Genomic DNA, 23166 nt, shown 5'->3' with positions numbered 1-23166 from the left:
ATTTACAGCACAGAAACCTAAATCAGCTGCCAGCCACCATTCATTAGGTCTTGTGGCGTTTACCGCGCAAAAGCGCGGTCTCGCCAGAGACCTATTGTCAGCGGCTCAGCTTCCTAGGAGACAAGAGATGGCCACGCGCATTTTGAAGAATCGGATCGGATCGGAATGGGCCGCGTGCGCGATCGCGCTTGCTGTGGCCATCTCCTGTCTGCTGGGAAGCTCCAACACACACAGCCATACCTCCCCCTGCTTTCAAACATGCGTGCGCACACAAAGACACACACACACACACGCGCACATACACGCACGTACGCATGCAGAGACACACACACACCTACCCCCCCCACACACACACAAGCGCACAGAGACCCCCCCGCCGCCCCCCTCCAACTAAGCCCCACTGACCGCATCGGCGCCACTCATCCCTTCCCCAGGTGGGGCATCGGATTCCGACCCACCAGCCACATCGCCTAGTTCCCGGCACCCCACCAGCGTTAGTCCGGCTTCTTCCGTGGAGATTGCTGGTCACACTGGCATTTCCTACCCAGGGGAGGGGCATCACGGGGGCGATACGGGCACCATGAGCGTCCTGCTGCTGGCTGAGCCTTGAGGGAGCTCACCCTTCCCGGACCACTGAGCCCAAGCCCTGCCTCGCGCCGCTGCAGTGGGAGGGCGGGACATTGCAATACGATCGCACTACGGGCAGGAACGTCAGAGCGTCCGTGACGTACGACGTGGTCGTCATCTGAAGGGAAAAAAGCACTTGCATGCTGGTATTTTTAGTCTACCTATTTGGCCAAAGTCCTTCAAGACCCACAAACACTTTGTGCAAACAAACAAAGAATAATGGTAGAATAGTAATTTATCCTCTCGTATAATATTTAGGGAACTTATTTGCCTCTCTTTCGAGTTTCAAGGGAGGCTCAGAAATACAGGCACTTTCAGGAGGAGTCAGCCCCGTGCGTGAGGTGCATCATCAGAGCTGTATGAATAATAACTGCGTCAGCCCCGTGCGTGAGGTGCATCATCAGAGCTGTGAGCCCGTGCGTGAGGTGCATCACTTATTTGCCTCTCTTTCGAGTTTCAAGGGAGGCTCAGGAATACAGGCACTTTCAGGAGGCGTCAGCCCCGTGCGTGAGTTGTATCATCAGAGCTGTGTGAATAATAACAGCTGTGAGCCCGTGCCTGAGGTGCATCATCAGAGCTGTGTGAATAATAACTGTCAGCCCCGTGCGTGAGGTGCATCATCAGAGCTGTGTGAATAATAACAGCTGTGAGCCTGTGCCTGAGGTGCATCATCAGAGCTGTGTGAATAATAACTGTGTCAGGCCCGTGCTTGAGGTGCATATTCAGAGCTGTGTGAATAATAACAGCTGTGAGCAACAGCATACTCTTGCACACACCCTCACTGCTCACCAATTCAAAAGTTTGCTAAAAATTTTATGCAACGCATTGTCATACACAATGCCAATAACTCAAACTTTAATGCTGCGAGACCTATTGCATTGTAAATGCTTGTTTTCTATGGTCTAGTAATGGGGCATGAGCAGTCCGAGACTGTCCGTGGGGGTGCCACCTCAAACCAGTAGAGCTACAGCTCACCTGTCAAATGTCAGCGCAGAACATGGAGCAGCCACTGGTGATTACCCTTGTGAGGTCCACTGGGAGTGGAAAACATACCTCGAACAGGGTATCATGCCCATTTTTTAAAGCTATGCTAAGACTTGTCACTACTGTGACCGGCATGCTTCTTTATGTATTTTTTATTAGTCGTCACTTGTGTGTGTGCCATTGATTCACCTCTCCAAGCTTTTGAAAAATTAGGTTTCAAATGAAAATGCATCACATGTGAAGCGGTAATGATCTATAATCCCACTATATGCACCAATCTTTCAAATCTATTCTTTCCTATAATCTCGACTACTTGTGTAGGTGCATCTTTGACAGATTCCTTGTGGGATAGGAACTCCAGTGTAGCATAGAAAAAGAAAAACACAACAGCCAAATGTTGCACCTCTTTGATTGCCTAATCCTCCTTATTCAACCTCTGACTAACAAAAATGACAACATGTCTTTCCCGTAACCCAAAAATAACTGGCCCAGGCAGCTCAAGACTATATCAGGCACTTGATCACCAAACAAAATGCCTATAGCACTGGTTGCATACTATTTGCTGCTGCGCCACAGAAGGAGATGTTCCAACTGCCAAGAGGTTTCAGAATCTTGTATGTGAGTAGAAGCTTTATATTTGACCAGCTCTTCATTTGCTTCCAATTTGTGATATAAATTAGAAAATGGCTCCTAAGCTCTCACTACTTTTCGCAGAAACTGCATCTAGCTACCTTAAATCCATTTTATTCCTTTAACCGCATGGCTGCTGCGGCGATTTTTGCGCTGCGCGGCTTTTTTCACTTTTCCGCGTTACATGACGAGCTCAGCTCGTCATCAGCACACGCCACCCGTGGGTGATGACGAGCTGAGCTCGTCATCAGCATCGAAAGGGTTAACTTGCTCTGACCTCGGAGAATGTTTTATACCCATCAACTCTGAAGAGGGCATTAATCTTGTGTAAACCGTAGCATGTTTGGCTCACTTCTTTCTGATCCTCCAGCAATCTTCAGCTCCCTATCTTGCCATTTGATGATTGGCAAATCTTTTTGTCAGAACATTTACATCATGTTAAGCCCTCTATTCTGGATGAATGAACCATTAAGCCATAAACTGTTTTCAAATGAGTTAATTGACTAAAGGTAACTCCTGGATACAGGTTTAATAGGCATGTGCTGGGTAGAGGTATGAATTGGACACCGTCTTTGCCATAGATGAATCTTCAGATAGAAGTTGATTAGGGAGGATCTTGTTCATTTGTAGCTCAGCGTAGAGCTTGATTCAGTAGAGCACTATATCTTAGAAAATAATTTTGCCCAGCTTGTATTTATCATCTACTGATGAAAAATGGTTATGTTTGATGGCATGTCTGGCTGTAGATACACACCCTAAGCATAGATCCGCCATCTAGAGTTTGGATCAAAAGTGTGCAAGTCGTTTTTCTTCAAATAGGCTTTTTGAGTGACTAGGTGTAGTGACGACTCCTCTTGCTTACACTGCGCATGGCCACCGACTCCATTGTTTAATTGCTTTTTCCCACCATCGGGTTCAGATGTGTTTGCTCTTTCCCATCTCTGTATCATTTCTCCTTCTAGTTAGGCCTTAAATGCTGGTATTGTGTTCAATTGTGGTTTCTTAGCCATCTCAAGCGGTCGCCCGTGGACACCTACGCGTTCCAGCCGAACGATGCCCCTCCGGGCAAAACTTATTTTTCAACTTCTCTCTCCGCGCTATTTCCAGCTGGTAATGGAACGGACCTTATTTTGATTCGGCTGATGCTGCTACACCCAGTGTCCACAAACCGACTAACATTGGTGTGTAACTTGTGCCGTTCACCAAATCATCACAAAAACAATTGTGAGGCGTGCCAATCATTTTGGTCCAAGAAAACGGTGTGTGATCAGCATGCATGAAGAGCTGAGATGTCTTGATGGATCATCAAGAAAACTCCCAACATATTTGAAACCGAAGATTACCAACAACAGGCCCAAGTCCACGTGTTGGCAGTAGATTAGGGGAGCTTGTCTCACAAAGATAGCTCTGGGTCCGAGCTTGAGATCCAATGCCTAACTCTGGGACAATCTGCGAGTACTGTGCCCCTTCCAACTTGGCTTCAGCCACAAACAAAATCCCCAAAGGCCGACCCTCAATCAGTGACACTTATATAGCGCGCTACATACCCGTAGGGTCTCAAGGCGCTGGGGGGGGGGGGGGGCGCTACTGCTCGAACAGCCAGGTCTTCAGCTTCTTCCTGAAGGAGAGGTGGTCTTGGGTCAGGCGCAGGTCGGGAGGGAGGGAGTTCCAGGTCTTGGCGGCCAGGTAGGAGAAGGACCTTCCTCCTGTAGTCGCTCTTCGGATGCGGGGGACGGCGGCGAGGGCGTGGTTGGCTGATCGGAGGTGGCGTTTGGGAGCGTAGAAGTTGATCCGGCTGTTGAGGTAGCTCGGGCCTTGGTCGTGTAGGGCTTTGTGTGCGTGGGTGAGGAGGCGGAAGGTGATTCTTTTGTTGACGGGGAGCCAGTGAAGGTCTCTCAGATGTCCGGTGATGTGGCTGGTTCGTGGGATGTCGAGAATGAGTCTGGCTGAGGCGTTCTGGATCCGCTGGAGTCTCTTCTGGAGCTTGGCGGTGGTACCGGCGTAGAGGGCGTTGCCGTAGTCCAGTCGGCTGGTGACGAGGGCCTGGGTGACGGTCTTCCTGGTCTCGGTGGGGATCCACCAGAAGATCTTCCGTAGCATGCGTAGGATGTTGAAGCACGCCGAGGAGACGTTGTTGACTTGCCTGGTCATGGAGAGGGAGGAGTCCAGGATGAAGCCCAGGTTGAAGCCCAGGTTGCGTGCATGGTCTGTCGGTTTGGGTGCGTTGCCCAGGGCGGGAGGCCACCAGGAGTTGTCCCAGGCGGAGGGTGAAGAGCCCAGGATGAGGACCTCCGTCTTGTCAGAGTTCAGTTTCAGGCGGCTGGTCGTCATCCACTCGGCTACCTCTTTCATCCCTTCGTGCAGGTTGGCTCTGGCGGAGGCGGGGTCGTTGGTCAGGGAGAGGATCAGCTGGGTGTCGTCGGCGTAGGAGATTATGCTGGGGTTGTGTTTGCGTACGATGGCCGCGAGGGGGCTCATGTAGACGTTGAAGAGGGTGGGGCTCAGAGATGAACCTTGAGGGACGCCGCAGATGACTTCGGAGGCCTCTGACTTGTACGGTGGTAGGCGGACTCTCTGTGTTCTTCCGTCGAGGAAGGAGATGATCCATTCCAGCGCCTTGTCCTGGATTCCGATGTTGCTGAGGCGCTGTACTAGGGTGCGGTGGCAGACCGTGTCGAATGCCGCAGAGAGGTCTAGGAGGATGAGGGCCGCTGTTTCTCCGTTGTCCATCAGGGCTCGGATGTCATCGGTGGCGGCGATGAGGGCGGTCTCGGTGCTGTGATTGGCTCGGAAGCCGGACTGTGAGGGGTCGAGGGATCCGTTCGTCTCGAGGAAGGCGGCCATCTGCTTGTTGACGGTCTTCTCGATGACTTTGGCTGGAAACGGGAGGAGCGAGATGGGGCGGTAGTTCTTGAGTTCGGTGGGGTCCGCTGTTGGTTTCTTGAGTGGAGCGCTGAGTTCGGCGTGTTTCCAGCTCTCAGGGAAGGTGGCGGTGTCGAAGGATGTGTTGATGATGTCTCGCAGGTGGGGTGCGATGACAGCGTCGGCCTTGTTGAAGACGTGGTGAGGGCAGGGGTCGGTCGGTGATCCGGAGTGGATGGAGTTCATCGTGCGGATGGTGTCTTCGGTGCTGATCGGGGTCCAGGCGTGGAGGGTGGTGGTGGGGGGTGGTTGTTCGGTCATGGTGTGCGTTGGTTGGTTGTTGAAGCTGTTGTGTATGTCCGCGATCTTGTTGTGGAAGTATGAAGCGAGGGAGTTGCAGAGGTCTTGCGATGGGGTGATGTCGTTGTTTCCTGCGCTGGGGTTGGAAAGCTCTTTCACGATGTTGAAGAGTTCCTTGCAGTTGTGTGCGTTGTTGTCCAACCGGTCCATGAATGCTGTTTTCTTGGCGGCGCGGATCAGCTGGTGGTGCTTCCGGGTGGCAAGCTTGAAGGAGGTCCTGTTGTCCGGTGTGGGTTCCCTTCTCCAGACTTTCTCGAGGGCTCGGCAGTTCTTCTTGGAGCTCTTGAGTTCGTCGGTGAACCACGGGGCTTTCTTGCTGCCGGGTCTGCTGGGCGGGGTCCTCAGCGGGGCGAGCTCGTCCGTGCAGATGCTGATCCACTTCGTGAGGTTGTCGGCGGCCTGGCTGGGGTTCGCTGAGCTGGCAGGAGGGTGCTGGCTCAGGGAGGTGGCGAGCTGGTCTGCTGTGATCTTGTTCCAGCTTCTGCGGGCGGCCTGTTGCTGGTGGTGGTGGGTCGTCGTTCTCTTGAAGGTGAAGTGGACGCAGCTGTGGTCCGTCCATTGAAGCTCTGTGGCGTGGCTGAAGTCGATGTCTGTGCTGGAAGAGAAGACTGCGTCGAGTGTGTGTCCGGCGAGGTGGGTGGGGGTGGACACCAGTTGCTTGAGTCCAAGATTGGCGAGGTTGTCGAGCAGGATGCTGGTGTTGCGGTCGTTGTTGTTCTCCAGATGGAAGTTGAGGTCCCCCAGGAGGATGTAGTCAGCGGAGGGGAGGGCATGCGGGCTGACGAAGTCGGCGATGTCCTTGCTGAATTGTGTGCGTGGTCCAGGGGGTCGGTAGATCAGGGTGCCTCTGAGGGTGGTGTTCGGGTTGGTGTGGATCTGGAAATGCAGGTGTTCGGCGGTGGTCAGGGTGTTGTCGGTGCTGGTCGTGAGGCGGATGGTGTTCCTGTGGATGATGGCGATGCCTCCTCCCATCTGGTTGGCGTTGCGGTCCCTCCGGACGATCTTGTAGCCCTCTGGGATAGCGATGGCGATGTCGGGAGCTGAAGAGGCGTTCATCCAGGTCTCCGTGAGGAAGGCAACGTCAGGGGCTGTGGCGTCTAGAAGGTTCCAGAGTTCGATGGCGTGTCTGTGGACGGAGCGGGTGTTGAGCAGGATGCACTTGAGGTGGGTGCTGCTGGTGTTCGACTTGGCGGGTGCTGATGCGAGGCAGGTCCGGATGCAGGTGAATTTGCAGGCGTGGCAGCTGAAAGGTCCGTGGGTACGTCGTGGAGTGGCTTGATGGCAATCTGGGAGTCGGCCGGAGTTGAGTGCGATGAGGGTGGCGGCGGAGTACGTCAGGCGGGTCGGTCGGGGTCTTCGAGGGCCAGGGGTCCTGGCGCTGGTCGCGATCCGGTCGAGGACGGGCGCAGACGGGCTTACCTTTGGCGCGCCTTCGGCGCACAATCGGTGCGCCCGCTGCGCGTGACCGCTGCGCGTTCGCACGGTCGCCATTTAAGGCCAAGTGCGCGGGTGGGCGGATCAGCTGGGAGGCGGGAGCGGGGAGGGAACAGAAGAGAAAAGGGGCGGGGCAAATGGCGGTGGTGGGAAGCGGGAAGCGGGGAGGGAGAGCGGAGGGCGGCGAGTTAGGCGGGCAAACAGGAAGGAAACTGAAACACGTCACAGAGGTTGCATGAAATAAAACAGGCACAAATGGAGGGCACAAATAAAAGGCAAAACAGGAAGGAAAACGAAAACGATGTCACGGCACAAAAATACAGGCACAAATGGCGGGCAAAACAATGGAAAAACAGCAGAAGAAACGATCACACGGCACTAGAGAAACAAGCACACATTTAGGGCAAAACAACTGGGGAAAACCAAAGGGGAGCGACCAGGCGGCAGCGAGGCCGGCGGCGAGGCAGAAGGCAGGCAATGGGGCACACGCAGCAGCTGGTGGCCGTGCGGCGCGGGGGTGTCCCACAGACTTATTCCAAACCGCGGAGCAAATTAAATGCCCGAAGTTCACCTCCAGATTCAAATATCCCCGGGTACGCAAACTTCGGCAGACGTTTATGACCCTCATCGTGGCTGCTCCCACATGGACCAGACAACCATGGTTCACCACACTACTAGAACTGTCAGTCCCACATCAGGGGCTTCCCAACTGGCAGGACATTCTAACACAAGGAAGCCGTAAGAATCCAAATCTAAGTTTGTTCAATCTTGTGATATGGCTCCTGAGGTCTTAGAATTCGGATATTTAAACTTATCTCTGCAATGTATGAATATTCTAGAAAAAAAAAAAAGCAAGGATACCAACAAATAGAGCCTGTTTTGCAGCAAAATGGAAAGGTTTTGCCCACTGTTGCCATTCAAAGGGTATTGACCTTTTAACAGCAGAATCTCCAGATACTGTTTGTTTCCTGTTGCATTTACAAACCTCAGGGTTAGCTTTCACTTCCATAAAAATACACTTAACTGCAGTTGCTGCATATCTACAAAATAGAGAACACACTTCTATTTTCAGGATTCCTGTAAACAAAGCCTTTTAACAGCGACTCAAAAGAGTTATTATGCCCAGAGTCTCACCCACTCAAGCTTGTTACCTTGATAATATTTTAACAAGGTTAATGGGTCCCCCATTTAAACCTCTCCACAAATGCCCCTACAATTCCTTTCATGGTAAATTGCATTTCTCATTGTAGTTACTTCACTCATATGTGTCAGTGAGCTTCAGGCATTAACTGTAGAAGAACCATGTTTTCAACTTCATAAAGACAAGGTGGCACTACATACTAACGCAAAATTTCTTTCAAAAGTGGTTTCACAATTGCGCTTAAACTAATCTATTGAGTTGCTGGTATTCTTTCCTCAGCCCGATTCAGTGGCAGAAAGAGCGTTACACATACTAGAAGTGAAAAGGGCAATTATGTACTATATTCATAGAATTTAACCATTCAGAAAGACACAAACTCTTTCTTGTATTCAGCAAGTCACAAAATAAAAGAGCTATTTCTAAAATAGGCATTCCACGATGGATGGTAAAATGCCTCCAAGCCTGTTTTGCGAAACCAAACGAGCACTACCTTAGTCTCCAAAATCTGACTCTACTTTCAAAAAAAGTAGCTACTATGGCTTTCGTATGCAATATATCCATGGCTGACCTATGTAAAGCAGCTACATGGATTACACCGCACACATTTACAAAACATTTCTTTGTAGATGTCATTGCCCATCAACAAGCCAATGTGGGCCAAGCGGTTTTAGGCACATTATTTCAAGCAAATGCACCCCTCACAAATTAGCTACCACTTTGGGAGGAGAACTGCTTTACAGTTTCTGCTAAGCATGTGTATTTACAGCTTTCCAGTTCTGAGGTCTGACCCTGAATGACTTCATCTTGATTTGGACCAATATCACTGTATGAAATTACTAATGTGCAACAAGTTACCATCGAGCCTGACTCTGATCATAGGCCTGTACTGGTGTGGACACCACTATCTTTTTGGCTCCGATTCTAACCAAAGCTTGCCACTATCCAGAGATTGAGAGTGTAGACATTGGTGACTTACTTCTTTCTTATAATGGCCAGCATCTGAGCCCTTGCTCTCTTTCAAAGAGGCCCACATGGCCACCTTAATGAGCACCTGGTCAAAGCCCTGTTCTTACCCACCAGCAAATAGGCAGGTGACCAGACATCATAGACTGAAGCCTGGCAATCCTGATTTTGTCACTAACTGTCTTGCTACAGAGAGTCTGGTTGTTCAAGGTTCAACCAACAAGGTGAACGCCAAGTTAATTCTCAATAACACTTTCAAATAGTGTGAGGTTTGAGGCATTTGAAAATGTAATGTTCTGTTCGGCAAACCTGACATTGAGGTCGGTCATTACAATCTGTTTGGCTGAGATATGCATGCTGTCTGGGACATGGCTGGCAAGATCTTGGCGGCAGTACCAGAAGACCTGAAGGCCTTACTGGCTCAAACTATTCAGGATGGTCAAGATGTGGTCATATACGTGATTCGTACTGGCCTTGATACAGCTGATTGTCTGGGAAGGGCTGTTGGGCCCAGTGTGGTTTGGAGGTGCTGCACAGGATTTTATAGAAGCCTTTCTCATAGAGGCCATTAGAAGGCTCACTCCAGTTCATCGAGAGAGCAGATTCTGCCTTGGAACGTTGAAAAGAAAGTAGAGCCATGGCCCACACCCTGGATATTTTGACCTAGTTTAGGGAATTCTGAAACTACTTTAGGGGGCTAGCTGGTAGGCAACATCAGCCTCCCTAGCCATTGCTGCAGTCACTCCAGTCCTTTCAAGGACAGTGACATGGCTCGAGTAGGAAATGTGCACGTCTACAAAGGCAATGGCCCTCTAAATCCACTTTCCCTGCGGCAACGGAATAGTGTTCAGGATGTATAGTTTCATATATCTGTCCTGCAGTCCCATAGATGTTAAATGCGATTCAAGGTAGACAAAAAGCACCTACAGTTCGACATGCTTCTCTTCTGTGTCAGCCTTTTTTTGGAGGTCAGGGATACCAGTTTACCCCTACCTCGAAGACTGCTTGTTGAAGGTGATGTAGCCCCTGACGGCGTTGCGGTTCATGATCAACTAGCCAAAGTCACTCAGGACTCCTTCACTTAGGCTCCCTTTCATTGGAGCTTTTCTGATACAGTATAGTTCTGGACCTTTCCTCATGTTGCAATGAGCCAGGACATTCGGTCTATAATCCTAAAATGTTAGCCTTCGTCCTGGGTCTCAGTGAGAGTTGTACTGAGGCATCTTGGCTTTTTATTCACTTGCACCCTTCTTCTATAGTAGGGGATCTCTGTGTATAGTCCTCATCTAGTGAATAGTCCCGCCCATGTGCGTGGACCCCGGCAATCAAAAATAATCTCTTAAGTTGACAAATCATGCAGAAACTGCAAAGACACTTAAGAGAGAATTTAAAGACAAATAATGCAGCCTATATCCACAGGCTACACTGTCCAGTACTTCAACTAGAAAATCCACCAAACAAAACCACACACAACACAGCCTGCCTAGTTTCTTCCATAGAGAAACTTGCCTCTACCAGTAAAAGACTCTGGAATGATAGAGAGGAAGGCATGGACAGACAAGCCCCATAGGCTGCCATTATGTGGCTTAAATAGGATACTGTGCCCTTAAGAGTACTTTCCAGAACTTTCTCCCAGTATCCCAGAATGCACCGCAGGTCCCTTTTACTTCCAGTTCTTTTTTCCGGCTCCTGCTAACAGGACCCTGGCATTGAGCTCTCCCCTTTTTCAATCCAATATAAACTCTTGAAGTTTACTTTTTGATAAAAGTGTTTGCAGTTTGTATTCTTGGTGTTTCCCTTCTCTCCTGTGTGTTTGTCAGGCTTTTTAGGGCTCTAAAATGCCTGCTCTTTTCGACAAATGCCCAGCATGTGGAAGGAAGAAGGCCAAGACTGATCCACACGACGTCTGCATTATTTGTCTCCCTGAAGCACATGTCCCTGAAGACTGTGACATCTGCCAGAACCTCTCTTCAAGAACCCTGAGGGAAAGGCTGAAGATTAGGCTTCAAGGCCTGGAAGAGAGACGACTGCAGGCTGCAGGTGGGTCTGGGCAGGCTGGGAAGGTTCCCCCTGTCTCTGCTGAGGCCTCTGGGGGGCTCCCCAGAGGCAGGAAAACCAGCAGACGGTCCCGGTCTCCATCAGCGTCGATTGCATCGACGCCGACGTCGAGAGGGATGAAGACTGTGCGTTCCCCATCTCCCCGGCGCTCCGGGTCGAGGCGGCGTGAAGATTCGACGTCGAGGAGCCTGGTGAGGCCTCCGTCGAAAGCACTGTCGACTTTGTCTTCGTCGTTGACGTCAACGTCGAGCTACCGGCGTAGAAGGAGAAGCCACAGGCATCGGCGCTCGTCGTCGAGGCGATACCGCCGGTCGCCGTCGAGAAGACGGTCGCCGTTGAGAAGACAGTCGGCGTCGAGGGGATCCTCGGCCTCGAAGACCTCGAGGAAGAGGACGGCGTCGAGGAGGAGTCGACGCTCGTCGTCAAGAAGGGATCGGTCGACGTCGCGGAGGCGGCGTTTGGCGTCGAGGAAGGAGAGTTCGACGTCGCGGAGGCGTCGTTCGACACCTGAGTCGCGGAGGCGACATCCGACACCGGAAAAACTTCGTTCGGAGTCGAGGAGAAAGAGGTCAGCGTCGAGGAGTCGTTCTCAATCCCCGAAACGGCGCAGAAGGAGTTCTGGCGCCAGAAGTCACGTTGGGTCTGGTGGAGGACGCCAGAGGCGGCGATCACATACTGGAGGGGCTGGTTCACAGTCCCCTCCCCCGAAGAAGTCACCGGGCTCGCTGTACTCAGTGGTATATACACCACCTCGGCCGAAGACGCCTCCTCCACCTATACCGAAGGAGAATCCTCCCGTCAACCCTCCTCTACCATCACTTCCTCCCTCAGGACAGCCACCACCACCGCTCCTGCCGCATGGGCCCGCCCCTCGGCCGGAGATACCCCCTGTCCCTCCGCCGAGATCGGTGTCACTACCGCTTCTTCCTACTCCACCTAAGGAGACTCCTAAACCACGACCCCAGGATAAGCCACGGAAGAAACTTCAACGGAAACCTGCAGAGCGCCCACGGACCAGGATGTCATGCTCTCGTTCCCGGAGGAGGGAGCGATCGCGCAACAAGTCGTCCACGCGGTCAAGACGCCGCCATTAGGAGGCACAGATCTCGCTCTCGCACGAGGTCCTCAGGGACCAGGGCCTACTCCCCGACTTTGTCGGTATCACCGGACACAAGGGTGTTCCATGATGTCCTACTGAGAGGCGCTGCCAAATTGGGCATATCCTTGACGGTGCCCATGCCTAAGACATCAGTCATTTTCGAGACACTGCACCAGAAACACCTGTCTCGTCCACTGCTACCTCTGGTGCCGGGCATGGAGGAACCGGCCATGGACCTTTTCCTCACCCCTGCGGTGACTAAGGCGGCCCCATCGAGATTGCAGAAAAAATACCGGGCTCCCGATTCGGACCCGGCTTTTCTAAGGGTGGAACCTCCTCCGGATTTGGTGATTGTGACGGCGGCCCGCAAACAGCATGCCACCACCCCGTCATCCACAGTCCCCCCCGGACAAAGAGTCTAGATGGATGGATGGATTCAGCTGGAAGGAAAGTATGTGGAACATCGGCGACCTCTATGAAGGCTGCGAGTGCCACAGCTTTGTTGGGACGCTACAACCGCGCCCTCTGGGACTCCCTCCAGCAGTTTGCGGAACACTTGCCTCGCGAGAAGCGTGAAGATTTCCAGGAAGTGCTAAATGAAGGGATGCTGGTAGCGAATCAGATTATCAGCGCTGCAGCAGATTCATCCCTCTTGGCGGCACATGGCTTTTGCCATGGGATTAACCAGCGACGACACGCCTGGCTCCACCTTACATCACTGAAACCAGACGCACAGCAAAGGGTGGCCAATCTTCCATTCTCTGGCGAAACCCTATTTGAGAAACATGCGGATGACGAAATGGCCCGCATGAAGGCGGAGGCCGAAACACTCACAGCTGTGGGTCTAGAGAAGCCCAAAGAAGCGATGAAATTGTACCGCCCATTCAAACGGTGGTTTGGTGGGCAGGGCAGAGGACGTGGCCAAGCTTCGGGACAGTCGCAGCAACAACAACAGTTCCGTAAGCCGTTCCAGAAACGCCCGAAGGGCAGAGGAGGCCAACAGTCGGCACCAGCGACCAAAGGCCCGGCCGGGTCTAGGCCCTGAGCGCTTACTTCCCCCGGATCTGTTACCCACTCCGGTAGGGGGAAGCATTCAAATTTTTCTGGCAGAGTGGAGAAAAATTACTCCGGACAAGTGGGTGCTGAATATTGTTTGCAATGGATACAGTCTTCGGTTCACCAGCCCACCTCCAGCAATTCCACCGGTCAGCTCGCAGTTTCAACTGTGCGAGCTCCAGGCGGAGGTAGATATCCTGTTAAGGAAAAGGGCAATAGAGACGTACCTCTGTCTCAGAGAGGAAGAGGTCTGTACTCCCGATTCTTCCTAGTTCGCAAGAAGGACAAGAACGAGTTCAGGCCCATTCTGGACTTGCGACAGGCAAACAGATGAATTCGCAGGGAAAAGTTTTGCATGCTGTCGTTGCATCAGATTTATCCTCAGCTGCAACAGGGAGACTGGCGATGTGCTGTAGACCTACAGGATGCGTACTTCCATGTGCCCATTGCACACAAACACAGGAAGTTCCTGCGGTTCCAAGTCGGCGCCAATCATTATCAATACACAGTACTCCCATTCGGACTAAAGTCTGCGCCGAGAACATTCTCTAAGTGCATGGCGGTGGGAGCGGCACACCTGAGGAAGAACAAGGTGTTTGTCTACCCGTACCTGGACGATTGGTTGATCAAAGCATCCTCCTTCTCGGAAGCGCGTGCACACTTCCAGAAGACGTGCGTTCTCTTGAACAAGCTGGGTTTGCACATCAACATGTCCAAGTCTGTCCCGACTCCTGTCCAATGCATACAGTACTTGGGAGCCTCCATCAATACGCTGTCAGCAAGCGTGTCTCCTTCGGAAGAGCGATTATCACTCCTTCGGAAGGCTCAGGCTCTTATGACCACTCCATCTACAACAGTGAGGACGATGTCTTCTCTACTGGGATCGATGGCGTCTTGTATCTTCCTGATGCCACACGCGCGGCTGCACATGAGACCGCTGCAGGAGTGCTTGGAGGACCAGTGGGATCAGAGGAAAGGATCTTGGGACGACAAGATACAACTGTCTCTGCATGCTCTTCAGTCACTGAAGTGGTGGTGTTCAGTGGAGAATCTCCTCAGAGGGGTTCCCTTCCACAAGGATATTCCCACGCAGACTGTCGTGACGGATGCTTCTCTCCAGGGGTGGGGAGCGCACTCCGGAAACCTACAGATTCAATGAACGTGGTCCCCGATGGAGGCCACGTATCACATACATTTCCTGGAACTCAGAGCTGTTCACTTGGCACTGAAGGCCTTTCTTCTGTCCTTTCAGACCAACTCTCTGCTTGTACTGACGGACAATACCACCACGATGTATTACCTCAACAAGCAAGGGGGCTCGAGATCACGCACTCTGTCGCAGGAGGCGCAGGCGATCTGGCACCGGCTTCTGGCCAGAGGACTGACTATAACGGCTACCCATCTGCCAGGTGTGCAGAATGTTCAGGCGGACGCACTGAGCAGACTGATTCAGGAAAACCACGAATGGGTCATAAACGACAAAGTACTAGGAGAAGTCTTCTCAAGTTGGGGGACTCCAGACGTAGATCTGTTCGCCACCGCCGAAAACAGAAAATGCCGAGACTTCGCCTCCAGGTACTACCAGCAGGGGACGCTGGGGAATGCGTTATGGATCAACTGGTTGAACAGCTTTCTGTACGCTTTTCCACCCATTCCCCTGATTCCAGCGGTACTCATCAAACTGGCCCGGTCCAGGGCTCGGATGATACTCATTGCCCCGGAATGGCCCAGACAGTGGTGGTTCACGGACCTGCTTCACCGGTCTCTCCTTCCTCACATTCGGCTGCCGTGCAGGCCGGACCTTCTCACGAAGTTCGGGGGGCAGATGTTGCACCCCAACCTCTCGTCTTTGAGTTTGGCGGCATGGCTCCTGAGATAGTGCAATATGGCCATCTAAATCTGCCCGAAGATTGCATGGACATACTGAAGGAGTCTAAGAGACCTTCCACTCGGACTTCCTATGCTTACAAGTAGAAGAGGTTCTGTATCTGGTGTCAGTCCAAGAACTATGACCCGACGACATGCAAGGAAGACGTCATCCTTCCTTACCTTCTACATTTGGCGCAGTCTGGCCTTAATGTTCATTCCATTAAGGTTCATCTTGCTGCATTGACTGCCTACAGGAAATGCCCTTCACAGACTTCCTTCTTCCAGATCCCTGTGGTCAAAGATTTCTTGGAAGGCTTGAAGAAAGTGTTCCCTCCTGTCAGGCTTCCTTCGCCTTCATGGGATTTGAATGTGGTGCTGTCCAGATTGATGAAGGAGCCTTTTGAACCTATTCATAAGGCTTCGTTGCAGCACCTATCCTGGAAGGCGGCGTTCCTCGTGGCCATTACATCGGCCCGCAGGGTGAGTGAAATTCAGGCGTTGTGTTGCCAAGAACCTTATACTGTATTTCATGCTGCTAAGGTTGTTATGCGTACTCACCCTAAATTTCTTCCCAAGGTTATTTCTGATTTTCATGTCAACCAGACCATAACGTTGCCTACGTTTTTTCAGAATCCTTCATCTCCAGTGGAAAGGTCTCTACATTCCCTGGATGTTAGGAGGGTGTTGAAATTTTATCTGGATAAAACCAAAGATATTCGTAGGTCAGACCAATTATGGATCGGTCAGGACTAGTCTTGCTACCTCTAAGCAGTCCATCTCTAGGTGGATTGTGTCCTGCATACAGTTGTGTTACCAAAAAGCTAATAAGATCTTTGGGGGTAAACCTAAGACTCATTCCACCAGGGGAAAAGCTGCCACAACAGCTTTACTCCGTAATGTTCCGATAGCAGAGATCTGCAAGGCGGCCACTTGGAAGTCGGTTCATACCTTTGCTAAGCATTACTGTCTGGACACTGATGCCAGGGCAGATGCTCAGGTTGGGCAGGCTTCGCTGCGGAATTTGTTCGCACAATAGTGGTGTTAATTTCTTTTTCTCCACCGCCGCTTTGGTGTGGGGATGGGCTTGCCATTCTATTCACTAGATTATGACTATACACAGAGATCCCCTACTACAGAAGGAGTAGTTTCTGTCCTGTAACTCCAGTTCTATAGTAGGGGTATCTCTGTTATAGTCATGAGCGCCAGCCCTCCTCCCCGGTGGAGATAAATATTCATGTAAGGAATGCTACAGGTCTGGCGTACTAAGCCTTCAAAAAGAACTGAAAGTAAAAGGGACCTGCGGTGCATTCTGGGATACTGGGAGAAAGTTCTGAAAAGTTCTCTTAAAGGCACAGTATCCTATTTAAGCCACATAATGGCAGCCTATGGGGCTTGTCTGTCCATGCCTTCCTCTCTATCATTCCAGAGTCCTTTACTGGTAGAGGCAAGTTTCTCTATGGAAGAAACTGGGTAGGCTGTGTTGTGTGTGGTTTTGTTTGGTGGAATTTCTAGTTGAAGTACTGGACAGTGTAGCCTGTGGATGTAGGCTGCATTATTTGTCTTTAAATTCTCTCTTGTGTCTTTGCAGTTTCTGCATGATTTGACAATTTAAGAGATTATTTTTGATTGCCGGGGTCCACGCACATGGGCGGGACTATTCACTAGATTATGACTATAAGAGCGATACCCCTACTACAGAACTGGAGTTACAGGACAGAAACTACTCCTTCTTTACTACACCATGGGGCATATGCAGGCTCTGCACTGAAACATGAAGTTACAGGGGGGCCCTAGGACTGACTAGATGCTAATCAGATCTTGAAGGAGACTATGCATGGCAAACAATATAAAATGGTGACTACTTCACTTCAATTGGGCCAGCACCTGTCCCCTTCCCTTGCCAGAGCTGGTATTGGTGACATTGTGCCACTGTTGGGCTGGGAATGTCTTTTGGCAGAGTTGGAAATCAGAGGAATGTGGTCTCCAGTTGGAGCCTGACTTCAAAACAATGTGTTGAAATTAAGAACCATTCACTTGTTCTTGAATGCCTTCATACCATCCATCAAAGTGACACTGGTGCATATTCTCATAGACAGCACCACTAATATGTTCTATTGTAGCAAGCAGGGCAGATTGTGGCCCTGTGCCTTAAGGCTGTGTGCCCCTAAAGTTGTTCTGAGTGTCCTGATCGTGAACCACCTGGCAGGGCATTTGAGTGCCATAGCATACAAGATCAGCAGACTGCATCTGGCAGACCACAAATAATGACCAATTCCCAAAGTGGTGCGGAGTATCTGCTGGCATTGGGGAGAACCCTGGATAGATCTTTTCTCCACTGCCAATAACACTCCAGGTTTGCACGTAGAAATTCCTGTAAAAAAGCATTGTTTCGGGTGGATACTGTAAAAATCCACAATTCCTTACTGCCCTCCCACCTTCGTGCTCGGTAGAATAGCCTCTTTTTAACACCTAAAAAGATCCTAAGTTAGAAATATGCATGCTGTTTCCCTCTGTTTCCACCAGTTGTTCACACTGCATCTGAGGGTGCAGAAAGAGACCAGCAACAAACTGACATGAGGTGGCATATACATGTGGCTCTGCACTATGTTGGCTCAGCTCTTTTGCTACTTAAAGGATTCAGTCTGGTAGGAGGGTGCATCCTCCACTTGCTGATCCAGACACTTTGCTCAAGAAGAAATTCATTGTTGGGTTCCTGATAAGTTTTTTTTCCATTCCTTTGAAGTCTTAATCCAGCAGGGAAGTTTTTATGCATTTGGCTTTTTTTCTGATGAGAAGGTTACAGCTATTTGAGGAAACTTGAATACCACATAAGGCTTCAGAAAATGGTCACCCTTACCTCTGGCGTTAGAATTCCCAGATCCAGATTTCGCATAAGCATCATAACCAGAACAGTCAGTCAGTGCAAAGATGCCTGGGGGTCGTGATTTATTGATCTGGCTGGAACTTGGAATCGGCTATGCTATAAGTAATGGCCGACACACTCACCATCTTAGACGGGAGCGAATCCTGCCTGCTAATTCTCCTGGATTGGTCAGTGGCTTTTGATGCCGTTTACTGTGTCTGTACTGAAGATCCTCAATGAACACATTGGACTAGTTCTATAATGGGTTGGGTCTTGTCTTTCATACCGATCCTAATAGGTAAAACTGACAAACACCTCCCCCAACCCCCATAGACTAGAACAAGGAGTCCCCTCAAGGTTCTCCATCCTCCCACCCTTTTCAACTTGTACATGGAACCCCTGACAACTCTCCTGTGTAACTCAAATGTCTCATTCAGCCTCTACTCTGATGACACCCAACTTTACATGAAGTTCTGCTCACTAAATTTCTAAATTATTTTGCCACACTGTAAAGCGTGATAATGGAGCTGCAATGTTGGATGACTCGCCATCACCTCAAACATAACCTTCAGAAGGAAGAATTCATTCGAATCACACCACTACATTGCAAAACTTCTCATTCAGTGCAGTTGAAACACTTTAAACATACTCAACTGCAAACCTACCATCACGCATATATCAAAATGCCTTAGCTTCACCCTGGACAAGAATAAAAATCTTCACACCCACATCGATGCCATGGTGATGAGCAAAAAACACCCAATTAGACTCCTTAGGAAAATCAAACCTTTTAAACTATAGTGCAATCCCTAGTTCTTACATTGTGGCAATGCACTACCGACTGGTATTCTTAAAGCCCACCTAGCACGTCTGAGATCAGCCCTCAACTCAGCAGACCAACTGGTCTCAAACACAACACAAGTAAATGCTCTCACTTTTCCCCTTTGGTGTTCTCCTGGAAATGGATACCCGTTGAAGCCAAAAGTCAGTTCAAATTTGCCTTCATCACCCACAAAGCCATACACAGTGGAACTCCACACTACCTCCCCCACAAGCTTTCATCTCAGTAGAGTCCAGAAATCTCAGAAATGCAGACTCTCTTCATACCGAAACATGCGTCTTCTAAACAACAACAAAAAAACACGCTGAGCAAGCCCTTCTATCTGAGTGCACCCAAGATGTGGAGTTCTATTCCTCTTGTCACAAGCGTAAAACACCTCAGACGTTTAAAAAAAAAGAAACAAACTCAAATGTTTTCTATTTTCTTCCAGTCTTGATTTGCTTGCATCAGCTACAGCGTATTGACCACACTCTTCAGGCAAACAAGCAGGAACCACAGCGATTTCGAGTAAGACCCACTGGAGAATCGTTTCTGACAGGCTTCTACCATGTTCTTAGTTTAACCTCACCCTTCACCATCCACCTCATTCCACCCCTATTCTGTGCGTGATCCACTTACTCCTACCCAAACCCTTTTGCTCCAAGCAATCCACATCCTTAACTTCTGTATATCTACTTTTTCTGTATATAACCACTTGAGGTACTGTTTACTGAAACCCCTCCTCACCCATATGGTTGCTTGGTATTATAGACCCATACAATGTAACTCCCACATTGTACTTGTGCTGTAAAATGCTCTAAAGCACATGCAGGCCTGGTCCACGCTATTCAGAACTTAACACTGCTCATGAAATGGGTTATTTACCTGCAACAGTAGGCTCCAGCACAAAGCTCCTTTAGATTTACATGGGGCCATCCAACCTCCCTGTTAAAGGAGGGCAGTTGAGACAAAGACTTAAAATGTGTTAAATAAGAGATGAAATCAAGAGAATCTGTAGATTACCATGCAATGGGGCATTGTGGACTTGTGCTCAGTATCCCGGTCAGTCTTCGTTACTCCAACAATGGTCGATCCCCAAAAGAACAATTGTTTAGTGTTACCGAAGAAGTTTCCACACCCACCCACTAAATAATGAAATAACATACACCATGTGTATCGAGGATGACTACAAGCTTCAAAACTCTTGTTACAGGTAAATTACCGTTTTATCTTTGTCATCTGATAGTTCATTCTTTAGTAAATTTTAGAAGGCTTGCAGTTTGTTTTATGCCATCCAGTACTGTAATGTGTTTCTATCTTGATAATCCCAGGGTGGTAGGGTAATATGCTATGTAAACGTGCAAACTTTTATTTTTGTTATCTTTTGCAGCTGCCAAATCATTATTGTACCCACTTGTCTGCGTTGGCCCACAGAAGCGTGCTGAAATAGCTTACTTCTTCACAAGTTCAAAGAAATTGGGAGCTGTCCTGTTTACAATGGTTTACTTGAGTTCCACTGTTAGAATATGGCCATATTTTATATCGTAATAGCAATATATGTATTTTGATGAGTAACATGATATTTAATATTGCTAGAGTCAAGACCTTTTACTGAACCACTACTGTCTGAATCAAGACTGTTCATTCATACATTTATCTCTGATAAATCATGTTGACATGTTGTCCTCATAAAACACCTGAAGTGGAGGAAGAGAATTAAGTTGTGTATTTCACTAATGAATCAATTGTTAGGAAAAGGAATCCTTTATTCTTGCACAATATACGATGTTCGCTTTTCCCGAATATCTACACAAGGATTACATTTTTTTATAACAGTAAAATGTGGATTTTCCTATGGAAATGTCTTTTAACCTGTAGAAGTGTAGACCTTCCTTTCCAGCAGTGGTAACAGCACTGAGGAAATTACAAAAAAAGGTTTGACCATAATGGTGTGTTACGAGAACTTTCAAATTGTGTAGCAGTACGGGTTTGAACTAATGATGTTCTTGGCATTTTACATGAGCAATTGATATGTTGAGCACATTTCAGAGAGCCATCTAGAATGTTTAGTGTGTGTTTGTACAAACAGGAGGTTTTAAGTTCTTCACATACATGTTTAGAATGTACCACATGAAATAGTTTAGCCCCAAAGCAAGTGACAAAGTACAGAGCCCAATATCAGAACAAATATATTTGTATTTACTATAGTTGAATTAAATAGGGTAAAATCCATTCAGTTTTAAAGATAAGCTTAAAAACATGTTTACATTTCTATCCAGGGCACATAGTCACATGTATATTTTTCATGGTTTTCATAGAGACCAAAGCTATGTTGTTTTGTATTTGGGGAAATGATAACTTAAATAAGGAAAAGGGCAGTGACTTACAAAAGTTACCATAGGTAGGTTAAAGGTTGTCATTGTATATTTTCTTGCTGTGCTGCAGTACAAAGTAACTAACTTTACTTTTTGGTTGGAGTGTGTCTTTAAATTTGGAGAAAATGTTGATAAAATATGAAATTTACTATGGGTGTTACATTCATGGGTGCATGCACATGCAAATCTTCCTTGCAATGGGCCTTTGCTGGCACACCAAACTTGAGTATTGACATTAGGTGTTGGAAAAATATTTTTTTTTGACTGCAAATAATTTTCAATTTTTCTTTTCTTTTTGAAATTAAAGAATTATTTGTATGTAACTTTTATGCCCAAAGGTGTGCACTGCTGCTAACTGGCACAAAACGTTTTGTAATTTGTTGGCTAGATAATAATTTCCAACCTCATATAAAAATCTTTATGAACAAAGTTGAATATTTTATTCATAGGGCGTTTTATAATTTGAGTAAACATTTCTTATTGTAATAAACTGCATTTAGTCCACTTTGCCTTTTTCAATTAAATTTAAAACATCAATAATGTTGTGCTTTGGAACTATGCTATGAACAAATATTATGTTGCATCATAACATTTTGGGTCGAACATTCCTTAAATGATACAAAATCTTTAAATGCTAAATTGTATTGTCATATTTTATCACTTTTATATATGTATATTTATATATGTGCATGTGTTTCTATGCTAATTCTATTTAAAGGTTATTTTTTTGGGTAAGAAAGGGTTAGCACGTGTTTGTGACAAAAACAATTAATTTTTATAGTTCGCTACATTTCATTTCAAAACACATCAATATTGCACGTATATAAAACTCAGTGTCATCCATACAACAGACCTATTTTGCAAGAGCGATAGCTGGACAATTAGTGATCTTAGTCAAAGGCGTATTGTATGACATGTAAGCTTTACAAAAGATTCCCTATAAAACTAATTTTGTTCACTTTAGTGTGTATCCACCATTAAATGTCCAAACATTTAACCATATTTTATAACACGTCCGTAGGTATTAAAAATATTTATCAGGTTATTAACTGCATTTCAGCAGTCGAATAAATGCATTAAATGTCTTTAATTTTACTTCATAAATCAGGCTTATAAGGGTTACACCCTTTTTTGCAGGTCCCATTGTGTGTGTGTGTGTGTATGTGTTACTGTGCAGGTAAACAGACCTGTCGTTGCAAAAACAATTGCTATATAGTTTGTTCACTTAATTGTGTGTGTAATACATTAGTTGCAAATAAGATCCCATAGGATACTCAATTCATGTTCACTTTAGAGCGCCCAGTTCATATAATCTCTAAGTGAGCAGCCCCACATAAGTACCCATCCCGTACATTTCAAGAAGAATATCTTGTTATAATATTAACTTCTTGACACCAATCAATTACATGCAAAACATACATTTTCCATCACAAGCAAAGCCCAAGTGACCTACAGTCATTGAGTGAAAATTGCCATCCTCATTTTGTCTCTTAAAATGGATATCCAATATAGCAAACTTGAATGCGAGTGTGAGAGTGAGAAAGAAAACACACACACCAGTCTGGTTCAACCTATCTTTTTTAGTGGTTCTATTTACACACCACACTCTTTTAGAATAACGTAAATGTAGTTTAGAGAGGCATGCTTCAATTTACTAGTATCACTGATTGGGCTCTGAACTGCCCAAAATATTTTAAAATGGGGAAAATTTATGAAAAGCATATACATGCACATTGATGCCAAATACAGTTCTTAACAGTGGTCAAGCAGCAGTTGTACATGAACATAAGGGCGGAAGTGCGCAAGACAGAATTTTTTCTTTTGCACAAATTGGTCTGATGGTATGTTAAATGCTGAGCTTAAAATATTGCTGTTAAGTTCTGCAGCACCACAGTGTGTTGGGTAAGTAAGAAATGAGGTAACCATTGACCACATGAACTGACATATCTGAGTGATTTGTATTCAAAACTTTTCTTGTCCAGAAGGACATCAGCTTGCTCTTGACAACGTAATGAAGACCTGCTA

At 47.9% G+C, this 23166-nt stretch overlaps 1 protein-coding gene across 1 annotated transcript in view; it reads left to right on the top strand.

Moving 5' to 3' along the window:
- Positions 1–21644, top strand: part of MFSD1 (major facilitator superfamily domain containing 1) — a 144144-nt gene extending 122500 nt beyond the window's left edge. The window contains exon 17 of the mRNA XM_086944219.1: positions 20157–21644. Coding sequence (XP_086800345.1) covers positions 20157–20216 — 60 coding nt within the window. The 3' untranslated portion in view covers positions 20217–21644. The remainder of the gene's footprint in view (positions 1–20156) is intronic.
- Positions 21645–23166: the final 1522 nt, after the last annotated feature.

This window comes from Lissotriton vulgaris, chromosome 11 (assembly GCF_964263255.1).
Source record: "Lissotriton vulgaris chromosome 11, aLisVul1.2, whole genome shotgun sequence".
NCBI lineage: Eukaryota > Metazoa > Chordata > Amphibia > Caudata > Salamandridae > Lissotriton > Lissotriton vulgaris.
This window is presented reverse-complemented; position numbering and strand designations above follow the sequence as displayed.